The 18,932-nt window shown below is 50.7% G+C and overlaps 2 protein-coding genes across 12 annotated transcripts; one reads left to right on the top strand and one right to left on the bottom strand.

Moving 5' to 3' along the window:
- Positions 1–1,685: 1,685 nt before the first annotated feature.
- LOC101739718 (uncharacterized) lies at positions 1,686–18,845 on the bottom strand. Of its 11 annotated transcripts, XM_062669300.1 has the most exons (10): positions 18,679–18,841; positions 17,943–18,057; positions 17,198–17,346; positions 16,528–16,615; positions 8,064–8,133; positions 7,473–7,561; positions 5,620–5,863; positions 4,474–4,500; positions 2,894–3,139; positions 1,686–1,973 (listed from the first exon to the last, which is right to left on the bottom strand). In XM_062669300.1, the coding sequence occupies exons 7-10, from the start codon at positions 5,674–5,676 to the stop codon at positions 1,824–1,826; spliced, it is 480 nt and encodes a 159-aa protein (XP_062525284.1). In that variant the 5' UTR covers positions 5,677–5,863; positions 7,473–7,561; positions 8,064–8,133; positions 16,528–16,615; positions 17,198–17,346; positions 17,943–18,057; positions 18,679–18,841; the 3' UTR covers positions 1,686–1,823. The 11 variants fall into 11 exon arrangements, with proteins under 11 accessions (XP_062525284.1, XP_004923270.1, XP_062525285.1 ...); XM_004923213.5 differs by lacking the exon at positions 17,943–18,057 and having other exon boundaries at positions 18,679–18,845; XM_062669301.1 differs by lacking the exon at positions 17,943–18,057 and having other exon boundaries at positions 5,620–5,887.
- Positions 9,363–10,776, top strand: LOC119628743 (uncharacterized). Its single transcript, XM_038012184.1, has 2 exons — positions 9,363–9,395; positions 9,481–10,776. Exons 1-2 carry the CDS (start codon positions 9,363–9,365, stop codon positions 10,774–10,776), a joined length of 1,329 nt encoding a protein of 442 aa, XP_037868112.1.
- Positions 18,846–18,932: the final 87 nt, after the last annotated feature.

Genomic DNA, 18,932 nt, shown 5'->3' with positions numbered 1-18,932 from the left:
TTGAGGCCAGTTATCAATAGAAGCACGCACTCTTTCCATGGGAAAAATGTTCACTGCCAATCGTACGGATTGTTTTAAGGACTCCAAATTATCATGGCGCTTAGAGCAAGCCGTACTCTCTAAAACTGACCATAAATCATAATCCAGCGGATTAAGATCGGGACTAGACGACGGCCAGTCTTCAGCTCTGATGAAGTCCGAAACGTTGACTGCGTAGACCAAGCTTTATGACCTGGCGCCGTGTCTTACTGGAAGGACCATTCTTGATTATTGAACATGGTACTAATAAGGGGCTTCACTACCTTCTCAAGAATGGTATCTTGATACACTCGTGCCGATGTTTTGATACCTTTTTCACAAAAGTATAGCTCAGTCACTCCTTCATAGCTAATACCCCACCAAACCATCACTGAAGTCGGATAGTCCCCACGATGCACTCTGTCGACTAATTGGGAAGCTTCCTTACAACTTTGAGCATAAATACGGTAATTGTTTGTTTGTTAAATTGTTGCCCAATTGTAAAAATTTCTCATCCGTAAACAATTTTTTTCTATGACCTCCCTTTGCGTACCGCTTCAGTAGTTGTTTCGATTTTACCACCCTATTCTCTTTTAAATTATCAGTTAAGAAATGACCAGTACGTCTCTTATAGGCTGCAAGTACTAAGTCATCTTTTAAAATACGCGATATGGTTCTAGGTGCTATCTTCATCTCCCGAGATAAAATCTTTTGCTTTCGGACAGGATTTCTTCTAATTCTTTCCCTTACTGCTTTGACTACTTTTTTCGTACGAACACGACGTGGACGGCCAGATCTTTTTCTGTCACAAACAGAGGAGGTCTCATTGCACCTATTAATAGCCCGGTACACAAACATTTTACTAATACCAAGCGTATGGAGAGTTTTAAAAATTGCATTTGGCTCCATACCTACTTTGTGTAATGCAATCACAGCGATTCGGTTCTCTTTATCACTCACGCCATTTTAATATCGCAAAATATTGTACAATGTATTGGCGCCAAAATGAGAAAACTCAATGAGCAATCATATAAAAATGACAGATTCCAAATTCAAATGTAATGTTTTGTTTATTTTTAATTGTAACAGTATTTATGGCCAGACTAAGTATAGGTACTATTTACTCGCCCTTACTGTGTCACTGGCTGATGCTTCAACTCAGAGCCACTCAGTGATAAGCTTTAAATTTTGGCCGGTGAGATATTGTTTGAGACGTTTTTCTCATCTCTTTCTAACCAGTTGCGAGCAGGGTTCGTCCCCACCATAAATGTAAAGCCGCTGCCTAGAGCTGTACAGCCCGGTACAAGGCACCAGTGTACAGTTCCCACACCCGGTATAGAGTCCGGTGTACCGCCGTTACATATAGCTGCGGCGCGCACCCCGGAGTGCCTCTGACACTGAGTTACACAAAGCGGGTTGTGCCCTCGTCGGGGCCGACAATAACTCGTTAAATCAATGATTAGGAAATTGGTCTACGGTGTCTTATCATCATGATGACACTCTGACCCTACTCAAATGTAATCAAAACAACGCCTGATTCTAAAACTGTTTCACTTGTTTATGTACTGACTCACACTCCTTAATGAACGTGAGCGACATCTGTGAATACTATTCTGGATCAAATAACCTAAAGCACTGCTAATATTGTTAAACTAAGTAAACCAATATAACATAAAATATTTATTAATTATAAATAATACATGGACTCTGTTAATAATGTATACCGTAATTTTAATACACCATAAACCGGAATAATAATTTATTTAGAACAGCGACATCTGTACGTAGGTATCGGAACTAAGTAACTAGGGATGATTCTCCGTGTTGCCGCTAGAGGCGCCACCGGCGGGCATGTAGTCGAACAGCACCGCCTTCCTGTTGTAGCCGCATCTGAATATATTCCAGGCCACGTCCTCGGGACTAGCGCCGGGCTGCTCGGCGCACGCCTCCAGCACCTGCATCCGAGCCCATCCGAGTACTGAATTTGGACTGAACTTAAGCCTAAGATTTTTTTTTTATTGCCCTTGTAGGCAGACGAACGAGCGCACGGCCCACCCAATGATGAGTGGTTACCGTCACCCATGATGGACTTCAGCAATACCAAAGGCGGAGCCAAGCCGCTGCCTACTGCTTAATACTCTCCACAAGCCTCGTTTGAAGAAGGACATGTCATAGCGCTCGGGAAACACCGTGGAGGGGAGTTCATTCCATAGCCGGATGGTACGTGGCAAAAAAGGCCTCTGGAAACGCACTGTGGATGACCGCAGTGGCTCCAGGTAGTATGGATGAACTCTACTGCTAAGTTTAAGCTTAATAAAATGTGTAGTATGTCATCTTCTAGAGTCAGTGTAGTAAGTACGAGCCCAAAGGTGCATTCGCGCGGCCCCAAATTAGTCAAGTTTAACAAGTGCCGCGCTGGAGTAGGGTCTGGTCCACTCCGGCCCGGCTCCGGCCCGGCTCCGGCCCGGCGGGCAGCCCGCCACGGCTAGCGTCAGTACCGCAGTCCCGCGACAACGGTAACGGTACTTTTAGGTACCCTAAACACCGGTCGAGCCGTCGCTTGCGACAAAGGGCTCGGCGAGTAAATCAACCCACAGACACAGCCCACTAAACTTCTCGCCGGATCTTCTCGGTGAGTCGCATTTCCGATCTGATGCTAGATTCCGCGAAGCACTGCTCTTGCTAGGGTTCGTGGTAGCAACAACGTCAAGCTTGAGCCCCGTGAGGTCACCTACAGGTTAAGGTTACACTAAAATTGTATCTCAAGACCATCAGCTTAGGCAGGTAAAAAAAGAGCCGCAGTCCCTCCTCACAGTACGTCTCAAGTACGGTTGCCGCTGCACCAAAACCAAACGCTGGAGCACACGATGCGTACCTTGGTGACGTCACGCCCGGCCGGTCTGGCAGCCAGCTTCCCAAGTATCGCGGCTTTGAGCAGCTTCCCGTCCTTCCCGATCATCTTACAACTGAGCAGGACGCAGTACACGTGCTTCCTCAGCGCTGCGTCATCTATCAGCTCGCCGTTCATCATGGACTCCAACAGCCTCGGCTCCACTCGCGACTGCGCGAGGCAGGCGTCGGAGTGAGAACGAAACATCGCCCTCTCTTCCTTACCCAATATCTGTAACAAGCAAGGTTGTTTAAACTAGTGAATCAAGTTTTTATTTATTCATTTTATTCCCTACCTAATCGCCAGTAGCCTCGTGGAGTTATTCCAGCTGCTCCGAGTTGGAAGAAAAAATAACGGGACTCAACCTGAGAGGACATTGCTAGCACTAACTCTAGCAAGAGCAGTACTTCTTAGAATCTACCACCCGTCGTCAGATTGGCTTCATTGAAACGGATACTTTAGCTTATATAATTTTTCTTCTGTGTGTCCTCAACTCAAATGTCAGTTTTGATATGATTTTAGTGATAACATATTTTATAATTTCAACTCAAAGTCTGAAGGTAGTCATGAATTGAACACTAGACTTGTCTTATAATCTAGTTTATCAATGCGATGTATAATAACCTGAACATGTCAGAAAATGTTACTTAATTTGTTAGACAAAATTGAAATTACATAATTGTTAAATGAATGGGTGACATTGATGAAATGAATACCATGTCACAAGTTAAATTTTTTTGAGACAAAGGCTTCACTTTTATTATGCCCCCGATACCTAATCATATCACCTTGAAAAGCGAAAATTTTTGAATAAATTATAAAAAAAAAATTACAATAAATATTGGAGTAAGTAACTTAAACTGGTCTGTAATATTTTCTAAAAATAATACTTAAAATGACAACCCCTTTTTTTTTAAACTAAGGTCCGTTGAGGTTGTGATATTATGGATGGATCTCCTGTTATTTGTAGGCACATGTCCCAGGTAAAATTATGATCTCATCCTGCTGTAGCACATAAATAAAAAATACATGTGTGCAATTCACACGTGGTAGAAGTGAAACCTTCCAAAATTAAAATACAATTATCCTAAACGTCTTAAAATTTTGTCATTAGTAAATAATTGTAAGGTAGCACCCTCTGTGAATTGATATTTTAATTTCACGTATAATCCTAAATTAAAATTCACTACAAGAGCTTTCATACACACGTTAGCATTAAAAAAATCTCACAGATGGCGCTGTATTAAATAGTATGTATATTTCTGTCTCATTCTTTTGTATTTGTGTCTCTTACCTGTCGTTTTTTCCGTTGCATCCGGTTTGAAATCACAACGATTCTAAAGAAGTTTTCACTTCAATATTCACCTACCCGGGGGTGCGTAGTTGGAATAGACCCTTAGGCCACAATCGAATAGGCAAGGAAAAAATGACCAAACGTCTAGAAAAATGAAGTAACAGTATTGATACTTTCACTTTAAGTAAAACTCAGCCATCTTTCATTGGAAAGACGCATTAACAGCATGAACAACCAAGTTTCAGTTTTAATTAAAAAAAAAAAAACTCACCACACAATTCTTGCATCCTGTTGTAGCCTGAAAAGTAATAATCAGAAATATTAAGATATGCTACTATACCTTATTCCCCTACAAAGTTACGTGTACGTTGTGAGATAAAACCATTTCCTAAACGCATTTGACACCTGTCATTCTACAATATAGCTATCTCGCTCTTTACTCAACTTCTTTCTTGTCTTTTTCCTAAGTGTTCGGTTAAGTGCGCGCTCATATTAGATAATGTTTATTAATTAATTAAGTGTTTTAATCCATATATGAAATACGTCATCGTTGTATTAGTTCAGAGAGTTTGCGCTAACATTAGGTCGGACATTCTGGTGATCCCGCGGCGGGGATGTATCAGTCGCTAAGCACGTCGACTGCCGTATAGGTCACCGGTGCCCTACGCGGCGCACTGAAGTAAATATGTCGATTTCTGTTACTAAGGAGCCTGGATTGCCAAATTTGCCTTCTTTTGTTTGTTAATGTATGTTTTAGTCTTTAAGTCTCTTAGAAGTAGACTGTTTCTCAACATCGTTCGGATTCGTCGGTCCCAGAGTCTACTAGACATTCTGGCACCCTAGTAAAAAAATTGAAGAGAGAAATCGAAATAATTACTTCAGTACGTAACGTAGGGTTTTATTTTTTATTGCTTAGATGTATGGACGAGCTCACAGTCCACCTGGTGTTAAGTGGTTACTGGAGCCCATAGACATCTACAACGTAAATGCTCCATCCGCCTTGAGATATAAGTTCTAAAGGTCTCAAGTATACATAGTTACAACGGCTGCCCCACCCTTCAAACCGAAACGAATTACTGCTTCACGGCAGAAATAGGCAGGGTGGTGGTACCTACCCGCGCGAACTCACAATTGGTCCTACCACTAGTAGTTACGCAAATTATAATTTTGCGGGTTTGATTTTTCGTAAACATTTGTTGAGTACGTATTTCATTAGAAAAATTGGTACCCGCCTGCAGGATTCGAACACCGGTGCATCGCTTCAACACGAACGCACCGGACGTCTTATCCTTTAGGCCACGACGATTTCAAAGTACATGGAAGTTTAAACGTCCTGTCCTGGTGAAACTGGAAAGGCCTCCGGGCCAACAGTAATATTTCAATTAAAAAAAAAGGCTGGGTGGTAGTGCACACGCACCTGCCCCGCGGCGGCGAGCAGCGCCAGCAGCACGGCGGCGGCGGCGGGTCCCGTCATGTCGCGTGGCACGAGCAGCGGCAAGTGAAGCAGCACAGCAACCAGCGGCCCCCACAGCACCGTCCGCACGAGCACTCACGGCCCGTCCTGACGCCGCCGCGTGATATACGCATCGCGGCCCCTACGACTGTACTGCGCCGTACGGTCGATCGCCAACTAGACGTCGAGCACTTGCCGAGTTCGGTTCCTTTAAAATATCGAAACGAAATAACTGGTCGGCGGATTGACATCTGTCACGTAGTCCGCAGGCGGGTTTCAACGGTAGGCAGCGGCTTGGTTCTGTCCCTAGCATTGCTAGCGTCCATGAGCGACGATAGCCACTCGCCATCAAGTAGGCCGTAAACTCGTCTGCCTATACGGCAATAAAAAAAGGTACAAGGTAGTTTAGTTAAAAACTATACATTGATTATGTCCTTTATAACCTGCTCTCATGTAGGTATCATTTTTAGGGTGTTATTTAAATGGTTAGCATAGTATACGTATTTTTGTGAGTAGAATAATATAATATGTGAGCAGAAATAGCTAATTGATCAGCAACCCATGGCCAGCAAACATTCCAAAATCTTGTAATTGTTTTTGCTGTAATTATTCTTGTACAGCATATTAATTATATGCATACTCATGTTATTGTAAACTGATTAACTGAACTATTTATGATTTAGTTTTTGACCATTATCAGAATTATTTGCGGAGCAAGGATTGCTGCCTGATTTTTTAAATTGTAAACAAATCTTTGTATGCCGACCAAATTATTTCAATGCTGTTTTTTTGTGGCTCACCAATTTTTATAATTGCTAAACATTTCATTACATCCCTTATTTTTACATGTATTCTTTTTTTCGGAACACGATGGTTGATATTTATTAACGTAGCCTTAGAGCCAGCTCTCATTAGACGCCGAGGTTAGATCCAATCTGATACCTCATGAGGGATGGCATCTCTAGCATTTTTCTTTCATTGTTTGTAGTATCAGATATAAAAGTGTAATTTGAACATAAAACGTTTAGTAATTAACGCACGGTATTCTATTTGAGCATCACTGACATCCCGCCCGAATTTGTAAAATTTCACCACACTTTATAAAGATTTTTTTTTTTTTTTTTTTTTATTGCCTTTGTAGGCAGACGGGCATACGGCCCACCTGATGGTGAGTGGTTACCGTCGCCCATGGACTTCAGCAATGCCAGGGGCAGAGCCGAGCCGCTGCCTACCGCTTAATACTCTCCACAAGCCTCGTTTGAAGAAGGACATGTCATAGCGCTCGACCACATCGACCACATTTAACTCGAAATCCATAAAGCAAATGGTAGGGGAGATCATCGGAACAATAAAACAATACGATGCTTATAAACTTTACACGGACATCATGTCACAACAAAGGCATTCATTCTCCAAATATTTCCTTCTGTTGTATGTTTGTCTTTGCGGGTGTCCAAGTTTATGCGAGAAAATTGTCAACTCTTTAACCGCACTACTTATATAAGCCTACTACATCGTGTAGTGTGGTGACTGGTACCTGCGACTTCAGCTCACTTGGCGATAAAGTAACCTCCTAACTAAAAATGTAAGGTTATCTGAAGCATCCACACATGATTATTCAGTAGACGGGTACGTAACCGCGATCGGTAATTAGAATACACTTGAGCAATTCGCTTACGTTGCAATAATCACCTGAGATGTCAAAGATCATATTTTCTTTTAAATTTACATATTTTATACATATTTGACTAGCCCAAAACGAATATTAAAACATGAAATTTAAAAATTACAATTAACAAATATATGTTCATAGTCACCTTTACTCAATCTCTAAATATAAGTACGCTTATATTGAAAATTTCTTTAGCGCGGCGTTTTTGTCGTTTAATTTCCAATCCAATGGCATCTGTAAAAACAGCTTGCCATCAGCTCCGTCCCCGCTATTGTTCCAACACAATTAAGATGGTTTTTTTTTATTGCTTACATGCGTGGACGAGCTCCCAGCCCACCTGGTGTTAAGTGGTTACTGGAGCCCATAGACATCTACAACGTACATGCGCCACCCACCTTGAGATAAGTTCTAAGATCTCAATATGTTTCAACGGCTGCCCCACCCTTCAAACCGAAACGCATTATTGCTTCACAGCAGAAATAGGCACATGATTAAAACCTCATCAAAGGAATGCTTAAAACCTTATCATTTGTCCACTGAGTTTCTAGCCGGATCTCCTCAGTGGATCGCGTTTCCGATCCGGTGGTATATTCTGCGAAGCACGGCTCTTGCTAGGGCCAGTGTTAGCAACACTCCTGAGCTCACTCGTGAGCTCATCTACACACGTTAGGGTGAAGCTGAAATAGTCTCTCAAGGCTATCAGTATAGGTAGGAAAAAAAACCTCATCAAACATACGTTGGTAAATATTTTTAATGAAGTGTAGGTTATTCAATCGAATTTCCACGTCCTCGATTCCTCCGTGTACCTGCAGATGCGGAGCCAAACATAATTCATTTAATTAATTGCACGCAACAATATCCGCTATTAGACTAGATCGCGTTTAATTGGTTTTAAATTGACTAAAATTATAACAAATTGATTAGGTACGTGACCGCAAATGTGCTTGGTACTTGAAGCTATCCAAGATAAGCGAGCGGGCAGGCCTTTCAATGATAAGCTTTTACTCGCATTAGTGGTTTTTAGCAATGCCGCTAAAACTCGTAATTTTTTTCTCATTTACAAATCTTTGTTCTTCTTCCGCATCCTCGAAAAAAAGAATCGCACCAATAAAAACGGCAAATTTATTCTTTTAAAATGTTCACGAATTGTTTCCAATATTACGTATATAAGTAGATACAAGATTAGAGAAGACGAAATGAAGCCAAGAGCCACCTACGAATGTCCGCAGACAGCTGCGTGCCACGTGACCGGTGGGTTATTGCTTAACCAAATGAACAATGTCACGACCTGCCTGGTGCTAAGTGGTCACCGGAGCCCGCGGATATCACAATGCGAACGACGCCATCGTCCTTGAGACGCGGAAATTGGTTCCCGAGTCGCCGTTCAAGCTATTTTCTATAGTACAAGTTACAACTCATTACCATAAATAATTCCCCACCGAATGTAGTTCCGCCTTGTCGTGGCGGTGGGGCTTAAGCGTGCGTCCCTAAAATCGCGTGCAGAGGAATCTGTGTGGGACGCCGCGACCAAGAGAACTGCACCCAGCTCTCCTTGGCTGCCTCCGTATTCAACGGGTGCTGCCTTGAGAGAGAGCGAGGGGCTTTCTCCCCACGCCCTTTGCACTGGCAAAGGGAGGCATTCAGGGGATGAGGGGTTGGCTCTCGGGAGCCTGATGAGCTGGCGGCACTTTTGTGTCTTCCGGCTGCGGGTTACCATGTCCCCGGCTTCGGCTACAGGGGAAAGCCTTCCAGATATGGGAGGTACCGGCTTGCCGGCGTGGCTCCACACCGCGTTGTGGGCGGCGGACAGGCTTCGGCCACCGCCGGCCAAACCGTAAACCCCAGTGATGGGGAACGGGGGCTCCTACCTTTACTGGTCGGAGCCGCGAGGATGTAAACCTCTTCAAAAATGCCCCAATCTCAAGCTCGACACCCGGCGATGGGATGTATGGCTGGAGGGTTTCCAGTCCCGAGGGTGTCGTAGATCCTAGGGGACCAAACCCCTGGTTAATAAAAAAGGAACACCTACATGACAATGGCCAATTGTGAAAAGTTAGTACCCAGGAGGGTACCGCCCGCGAGTCGGGCGGAGAATCCCTCCGTGCTTTCACCTCGGTGGAAGCACGCTGCCCCACGTACGCAACAATTGCCAGGATGAAGGAGGCTGTGCGACGGGCAGCGGAATTCCCGTCGAACCGACGCGCTCCCTGATCGCCGGCTCGATGCGCTCTACGCTCGCCAGTGATTCGGGTGCGATCATCCCCACCAAACCATCGGCGGGGAAAAAGAGGGGCCAAAGGAAGACCCCCGTAGTAACTTCCGACGACGGCGGTGCGTCATCCTCCAGCACTGAGGTGCCGGAAAAGACCATGGCCATCGAGGACGTGGCTCCGGTGATTTCGGGGCCTGCCGCGTCGAAAGACACGATGCCCGCACCCCAGCGGGCACCAGTAAGGAGGAGGGGTGCCGTGTCACCGGCGACATCGGTGGAGTCGATGTCGACGTCGGTTGCGTCTCTGGCTAGCGGGGACGAGACGTTTCGTGATCTCGACCTCGCGCTGGTCAATCTCGGTAAACTGCTGTCAACCGTGGCTGCCAAGGGCGCCCAACCAGGCAGCAGCTACCGGAAAAGGCTTCGGGAGGGAGCCGCTATGGTAAGGACGAGACTGATCCCCACCATGTCCAAGCTCTATGACTTGGTGGCGAGCCGGGAGGCTGAAAACAAAGGCCTCGTCGCACAGCTTGACTCCAGGGAGAGTCGCATCCCGGGGGACTCCTCGGCCTCGCAGGGAGAGACTTCCCTGTCGCCAGTGCCTACGCTGGCATGCTCTGGGCCCTCCGTGGGTACGATGGACACTAACGTGCCCTCGCAGGCTGCAATGAGTGTGGCGGCGCCTATGACAGCGCCCATCCCTGTGGCCCCTGTGACGCGAGCACTCACTCCCGTGCTCCCCCGACCCCCACGGAGAGTTGAGTTAAGGCCTGCGCCGCCTCCGTCGATACCGGCTGCCTCTGCATCCACACGGAGAGGAAGAGTAAGGCCTGCGCCAGCGCAGGCTGGCGACATCCGTTCGCCACTTGCGAAGATGGTGGACGAGTGGCCGGCGCTGCCACGGCCTAGGATTGCGGAGCCACCTCTTTCGCCCCCGCGTGCTGCGGGGTCGCAGAGGCCAAACAATATGGCTGCTGGGATGGGGGGGTGGATGACTGCCTCCCAAGCAGAGAGGAAATTGTGGCCTGCATCTCGCGGGCGGTGGCGGTTGAGGTCGGCAAGCACTTTGCCGGCCTCGAGGAGATGCTCCGCTCCTCAATTCGTTCCGGAGACTGCATCCCGGTGCCAACAGCCGCGGTCAGCCCGCGGGATCGGGCCGCCCGGCCGACCTCCGCTCCTACCCCACCTGCGAGAGTGGTTCGGCGTGGAGGCCGGAACCAGAACAACAGAGGTGTGAGGGACCAGAATCCCGACCCACGGTCCCAACCACAGCCTCGTCCCCTTCCTCCTCCCCCATCAAGCATGGACGAGGGCTGGACGGAAGTGGTGAGGCGGGGCACCCAGGCATGGCGACAGACAGCGGCTCTGGCAGCTCCCCGGGGGGGTCGAGCGCCGACCGCTGCAGCCCGTAAAACAGCGCTAGCGGCCGTGGCTGCTCCCCGCGAGGGTCGAGCACCAGCCGCTGGCAAGAAGAAAAGCAAGAAGAAGAAGCCGCGTGCAGCGCGGTCGGCTGCCGTTGTAGTGACATTGCTGCCGGCCGCCGCCGAAAAGGGCCTTACCTATAATAATGTGATGGCCCGGGCGCGCGCGGCTGTAAATTTGAAAGAAATCGGGGCAGAAGAAGGCCTCCGTTTCCGGCAGACTGCCAATGGGGCGAAGCTGCTGGAGTGTCCCGGTGCCGACAGCTCTGGCATCGCAGAAAAACTAGTGGCGACGCTCCGCGTGGCGCTGCCGGAGGAAGAGGTGCGCGTGCACAGGCCGGTGAGGATGGCCGAGATTAGGATCACCGGCCTGGACGACTGCGCCACCAAAGAGGAGGTGGCAGCCGCGATAGCCGCCCAGGGTGGATGTGCTCCAGAGAGTGTGACCGTGGGTGAACTCCGCTCAGGGTACTCCGGGGCCAGGTCGGCGTGGGCGCGCTGTCCGGTTGAGGCGGCTACCTTCTTGGCCACTCCTCCACCGGGAAGATCGACGGGGGATCCAGGGAGACTGCGAGTGGGCTGGATAGCGGCCCACGTGCGTCTTCAAGAACCGCGGGCCTGGAGATGCCTGCGGTGCTTTAGCACTGGACACGGCCTCGCCAGGTGCACCAGCTCGGTTGACCGAAGTGGTCTCTGCTTCCGATGCGGCCAACCGGGTCATAAAGCGGCGTCCTGCACGGCCGCCCCGCACTGCGCTCTGTGCGCTGCAGCCGGGCGCGGGGCAAACCATCGGGCAGGAGGCAAAGCGTGCTTCCCGTCCGGTGATAATACCGAACGCAACCGGCGTCGCAAGGCAAAGCACCGGCAGAAGAGAAAGTTGGCCAGAGGAGCACTGGCCAACGTTGTAATCCCCGCTGCGGCGCCGGTGCCGGAGGGCGGGGGCAGCGGTGAAGGGGAGGGAGCGATGGATGTGGTTCAACAGTAATGGACTACATCTATCGTTTCCTCCAAGGAAACCTGAATCACTCCGCCAGAGCTCAGGACATGCTGTCTCAGAGCATGGCGGAGTGGTCCATAGATGTGGCTGTGGTCGCCGAGCCGTACTTCGTTCCCCCGGCAAATGATTGCTGGTTCGGGGAAGATGACGGCCTGGCGGCCATAGTCATAAGAAGAGACGCGGCGATCCCCCCCCTGGCGATGGTGACCAGGGGCCAAGGGTTCGTCGCGGTGCAGTTGGAAGGGACCGTCGTGATCGGGGCGTACTTCTCTCCGAACAGGCCTACTGTCGAGTTCGGGCATTTCCTGGGCGGGATCGGGGCGATTGCTCGCCGCCTTGCTCCCCGCCCAGTGATTCTCGCGGGGGACCTCAATGCGAAGTCTGTCGCATGGGGCTCCCCCCGCTCGGACGCTCGTGGTAGGCTACTGGAGAGGTGGGCGAACGCGGCCGGCCTCTGTTTGTTGAATAGAGGTTCGGTTGCGACGTGCGTGCGGTGGCAGGGCGAGTCTATTGTGGACGTTACGTTCGCAAGCCCGGCCATCGCACGCCGTATCCGCGACTGGAGAGTTTTGGAGGGGGCGGAGACACTGTCAGATCACCGATATATTCGGTTTGATCTCTCCGCCCGCTCCGCAGTCGCGGACGTCCACGGGGACCACCCCCGTGGTGCGTCCCGGTCATTCCCCAAGTGGGCACTGAAGCGCCTGAACAAGGAGCTCCTGATGGAAGCCTCTACGGTGGCGGCGTGGGCGCCCATGCGTCCACACCCGGTCGAGGTCGAGGGAGAGGCAGGGTGGTTCCGGGACACGATGCGTCGCATCTGTGATGCGTCGATGCCCCGGATCGGCCCTCGACTTCCTAATCGCCAGGCGTACTGGTGGTCGCCCGAAATTGCGCAACTCCGCGTGGAGTGCGTTCGGGCGAGGCGCGAGTGCGCCAGGCATCGCCGCCGCCGCCTGCCGCGGCGCAACGATCCGGTTGCGTTCGCGGCGGCAGAGGCCCGGCTGCACGGTGCATTTCGCGTCGCGCAGAGGGCATTGCAGCTGGCCATCAGAAGAGCCAAGAACCAACACATGGAGGGTCTCTTGGAGACGCTGGATGAGGATCCGTGGGGGCGGCCCTATCATATGGTGCGCAATAAAATGCGCCCATGGGCCCCCCCGATCACGGAGCGTCTCCAGCCTCAGCAGCTGCGGGACATCGTCTCGGCGCTGTTCCCGCAGGAGCGGGAAGGATTTGTCGCTCCCGCTATGGACGCGCCGCCGGAATACGACGGCGAAGTCCCTGCTGAGGTGCCCCGCATAACGGGGGCGGAGCTCCGTGTGGCCGTGCGCAAAATGTGCGCGAAAGACACTGCACCCGGCCCGGATGGCATCCATGGCCGGGTTTGGGCCTTGGCTCTTGGTGCCCTAGGGGACCGACTCTTGAGGCTTTACAACTCCTGCCTCGAGTCGGGACGGTTTCCTTCATCGTGGAGGACGGGCAGACTCGTGCTGTTGAGAAAGGAAGGGCGCCCGGCGGATACTGCCGCTGGGTACCGTCCCATCGTGTTCCTGGATGAGGTGGGCAAGCTGCTGGAACGCATTCTGGCGACCCGCATCATTCAGCATCTGGTCAGGGTGGGACCCAATCTGTCGGCGGAGCAGTATGGCTTCCGAGAGGGCCGCTCAACAGTAGACGCGATCCTTCGCGTGCGGGCCCTCTCGGAGGAGGCCGTCTCCAGGGGTGGGGTGGCTTTGGCGGTGTCGCTCGACATCGCCAATGCGTTTAACACCCTGCCCTGGTCCGTGATAGGGGGGGCGCTGGAACGACATGGAGTGCCTCCCTACCTCCGCCGGCTGGTGGGTTCCTACTTGGAGGACAGATCGGTCACGTGTACCGGACACGGTGGGATCCTGCACCGATTCCCGGTCGTGCGCGGTGTTCCACAGGGGTCGGTGCTCGGCCCTCTTTTGTGGAATATCGGGTATGACTGGGTGCTAAGGGGTGCCCTCCTCCCGGGCCTGAGCGTAATCTGTTACGCAGACGACACGTTAGTCGTGGCCCGGGGGGGGAGTTTTGCTGAGTCTGCCCGTCTTGCTACCGCTGGGGTGGCGCATGTCGTCGGCAAAATCAGGAGATTGGGCCTCGACGTGGCGCTCAGTAAATCCGAGGCCATGTGGTTCCACAGGCCCCGGAGAGTGCCACCTGTCGATGCCCATATCGTGGTTGGAGGCGTCCGTATCGGGGTCGGGGTGCAGTTGAAGTACCTCGGCCTCATCCTGGACAGTCGTTGGACCTTCCGTGCTCACTTTCAGAACCTGGTCCCTCGTTTGTTGGGGGTGACCGGCGCGTTAAGCCGGCTTCTGCCCAACGTCGGGGGGCCTGACCAGGTGACGCGCCGTCTCTATACGGGGGTGGTGCGATCAATGGCCCTATACGGGGCACCTGTGTGGGGCCAGTCCCTGGCCGCGGGGGTGGCGAAGCTGCTGCAACGGCCGCAACGCACCATCGCGGTCAGGGTCATCCGTGGTTATCGCACCATCTCCTTTGAGGCGGCGTGTGTACTGGCTGGGACGCCGCCTTGGATTCTGGAAGCGGAGGCGCTCGCTGCTGACTATCAGTGGCGGGCTGACCTTCGTGCCCGGGGCGTGGCGCGTCCCAGCCCCTGTGTGGTCAGAGCGCGGAGGGCCCAATCTCGGCGGTCCGTTTTTTTTTTTTTTTTTTTTTTTTTTATTGCCCTTGTAGGCAGACGAGCATACGGCCCACCTGATGGTGAGTGGTTACCGTCGCCCATGGACTTCAGCAATGCCAGGGGCAGAGCCAAGCCGCTGCCTACCGCTTAATACTCTCCACAAGCCTCGTTTGAAGAAGGACATGTCATAGCGCTCAGGAAACACCGTGGAGGGGAGCTCATTCCATAGCCGGATGGTACGTGGCAAAAAAGATCTCTGGAAACGCACTGTGGATGACCGCAGTGGCTCCAGGTAGTATGGATGAACTCTACTCCGGTGGCGGGCGGTGCGATGGTAAAAACGAGATGCCGGTATCATCTCGAACAATTCCTCAGAGCACTCCCCATGGAACATACGGTACAAAATACAGAGGGAACCGAAGTCCCTCCGCAGACCCAGAGGCTCCAAACGATCCGTGAGAATGGGATTATCGACAATCCGAACGGCCCGCCTCTGTATGGAGTCAAATGGAAGAAGCTGGTATTTGGGAGCCCCGGCCCAGAGATGGGAGCAGTACTCCACGCGAGGCCGGACTTGTGCTTTATAAAGCAAAAGCCTTTGTCCAGGCGTGAAGTACCGCTTCGCTCTGTTGAGGACTCCCAGCATTTTGGACGCCAACTTGGCTTTGCCTTCCAAATGACTCCGAAACTGGACATCGCTCGAAATGTCGACCCCAAGTATCCCAATACTCTCGGAAGGTTGCAGGGATACTCCTTGGAATTGCGGCGCCATGACAAAGAGGTCCTTCTTCGCAGTGAACGCGCAAACTTGTGTCTTTATCGGGTTGAATTGAACCAAGTTCAATTCACCCCGTGCTGGAGTCATGGTCCAGACGGCTGGCTGATCCTTCGGCCGGTCGTAGGACCGTCGAGGCGATTCGCCCGGTCCTTGTGGATTGGGTGAATCGTGACAGAGGACGCCTCACTTTCCGGCTCACGCAGGTGCTCACTGGGCATGGTTGCTTCGGTGAGTTCCTGCACCGGATCGGAGCCGAGCCGACGGCAGAGTGCCACCATTGTGGTTGCGACTTGGACACGGCGGAGCACACGCTCGTTACCTGCCCCGCATGGGAGGGGTGGCGCCGTGTCCTCGTCGCAAAAACAGAAAACGACTTGTCGTTGCCGACTGTTGTGGCATCGATGCTCGGCGACGACGAGTCGTGGAAGGCGATGCTCGACTTCTGCGAGTGCACCATCTCGCAGAAGGAGGCGGCGGGGCGCGTGAGAGACGCACAATCCCGCCGCCGTCGAGCGGGGGCCAGGGAGGCGGATCTCGCCCAAGCCCTGGCCCTCTAAGTGTTTCGGGTCCCCCTCATATGTCGGTCTGGGGACCGGCGAAGGGGGCCTAAGAAGACGACGTGCAAGCTGCTCTGCACGCGTTTTACGCAAGAGCATCCGGGTGATGGAAGGCCGGCTATCCTCGACTCACGCTGGTTCTGGTCCAGCGGGGTATTCCGTAGGATAGCTCACTCTAACCGGCGCCATCTAGGCGGGCTTCGGATAGCCTGCCGACCGAGAGGGCTGGTGGTCGTGGCGCCGACGACCGCCGGTCCGGCGTCCCGAGGGGGAGGGTGATGGGAGAGATGTGCTCCGCACTAAACGCTTCACTTTCCCCCCTCTGCCTCTTCATGAGTTCTGTCTCATGCGAGGTTTGGACGTTGGTTGTTGAGCGACAGGAGGTTTTAGTCAGTTCGACTCTGACATGCCCCGCCCTCCATCCCCAGTGGAGGGCGGAAGTCCGGCGATTTCCTCCTGACAAAAAAAAATAAATAATAATAATAATAATAATAATAAAAAAAAATAAAAAAAAAAAATAATAATAATCCAATAATTTACATTTTTAATCAAAGAACTTACGTCTGATAAGATTTTTCAAGTGTAGTTATGTAGGTATGTCTGTAGGTCGTGTATTTAATTATTATTCTTCATTGATTTAGTAGACTTCCTGTCAACGAACAATTCCATTTAATGTGTCTGCATATTTATTGTGTTATTGCCGTTTTACTGGTGATAGGATCTCTTGGGAGTCCGCGCGGGTAGGTACCACCACCCCGCCTATTTCTGCCGTGAATCAGTAATGCGTTTCGGTTTGAAGGGTGGGGAAGCCGTTGTAACTATACTGAGACCTTAGAACTTATCTCAAGGTGGGTAGCGCATTTACGTTATAGATGTCTATGGGCTCCAGTAACCACTTAACATCAGGTGGACTGTGAGCTCGTACACCCATCAAAGTTATAAAAAAAAAATTTTAGACACATACTCTACGGTTTTATATGTTTCCATGGTTCGTAATATTTTAAATTAAAAAAAAAAGGCCTAACGTGTTCCCTAATACCAAGTGGGGAATGAAAGACAGCTTAAACGCAATCTTCGTGCGATTCAAAAGATCAGTAATTGTTACGCAGGTTGCACCTCCACGGCATCATGTCGAGACGACAGGACGAAGTCTCCACCGAGCGGCTAGCACTGCCCCTGATGTAGTCAGTGAGTGAGTGAGTAGTGTAGTGTGGTGGTAGAGCCGGGGTACCTGTGGGCGCACGCGTCCAGCCGGTGCATGCACACCGCGGAGGGCGGGGCCTGCGGGCGCGTGCGGCAGGCGCTCTGCACCACGCACGGGGCCAGGCCCGCCGCCACCAGTGACGTCACCAGCACTTGCAGCAACATTACGCGCTCCCGCTACCGGACACAAGCTCTTGTGAGTCCGAGCGGGTAGGTACCACCACCCTGCCTATTTCTGCTTTTTTTTGCCTACCTAGCTGAGAGCCTTGAGAGGCTATTTCAGCGCAACCTTAACCAGTAGGTGAGCTCCCGGGGCTCAAACCTGACGACGTTACTAACACGAACCCTAGCAAGAGCCGTGCTTCGCAGAATCTACCACCGGATCGGAAACGCGACGCACTAAGATCCGGCGAGAAACTCAGTGGGCTGCGTCTGAGGGTTAATTTACACGTCGAGCCCTTCGTCGCAAGCGACGGGTTCGACGAAATCGATGACCGGTGCTTGAGGTATCTAAAAGCACCGTTAGTGGATCGGGAGGATCCGAAATGACGTGTTATTTCTGCCGTGAAGCAGTAATGCGTTTCGGTTTGAAGGGTGGGGCAGCCGTTGTAACTATACATGAGACTTCAGAACTTATATCTCAAGATGAGTGGTGCATTTACGTTGTAGATGTCTATGGGCTCCCTAAGCAATAAAAAAATGTGCCGTTTACGAACAGGCGCGAACCATCTGTACTGTACATAGTTCTAGTTTCGTTTCATGTTTTTAATTACATAGTTTCTCCTGCGTTCCCTTTTTACGTATCTATCTTTCAGTCCACAGACGTCCACTGCTCCCTAAAACTTCGCCACAACGATCGGTCCTGCGTCGCCTGCATCCAGCGGATCCCTGCAAACCTCAATAGATCTTGGGTCTATCTTGTGGGAAGCCTACCCACGCTACGTTTTCCGGCACGCGGTCACCACTCGAGAACTTTTTGGCTCTAGCGGCCATCCGTTCTACGAGTAATATGCCCTACCCACTGCTTATACATATATTCCAGTGTAATTTTAGGCGATTTCCAATGTAGCCATACCCGATTCTGTGGACCGAATGGTAAACAGTCGACGTTGCCCTAAACACGTCATCATCCATCCGATCCGCATCCTCCGCATCATCCGCATCCTCCCGATCCATTAATGGTGCTTTTAGGTACCTTAAGCACCGGTCATCGTCCTCGTTGAACCCGTTGTTTGCGACGAAGGGTTCGGTAAATAAACTAACCCATAGGCACAGCCCACTGAGTTTCTCTCCGGATTTTCTCAAAGGAATAGTTATTTCATTGAAATTTGATTGGGTATCGCTAATGCCCAAGCCCAACACCCATGAAGAGAGGATGGGCTAGAACACGTAGAACCGATACGAGTCTATTAGTGTATCTTTAAAATCCTTAACGTACTGCGAGGAGTCTACTGGGATGAGATATCTTAGAAAAATATGGCAGCTTAAAACATTAAAAAAATTACTAACATTCGGTCCAATGTGCGATAAGTTCAATTTACTAGATAATGAACACTAAAAAAAAATCATTGTTATGAGGATCGGTAGAACGATTTGATTACGAAAACATTTTCAATTTGTTGAGAAAACACCAAATAATGCTAAACCATGTCTGTCAATTTGAAAAGTCACGTCAACGACCTTTTTGTGCTGTCAGAATTGTAAATGTGATGATATTCTTTTTGCAATGTTTTATTTAAAATTTCCCGGCCCGTTATTACATT

The sequence above is a fragment of the Bombyx mori genome, chromosome 7, assembly GCF_030269925.1.
Source record: "Bombyx mori chromosome 7, ASM3026992v2".
NCBI lineage: Eukaryota > Metazoa > Arthropoda > Insecta > Lepidoptera > Bombycidae > Bombyx > Bombyx mori.
Note: the sequence above shows the minus strand (reverse complement) of the source record. Positions and strands in the feature narration are given on the sequence as shown.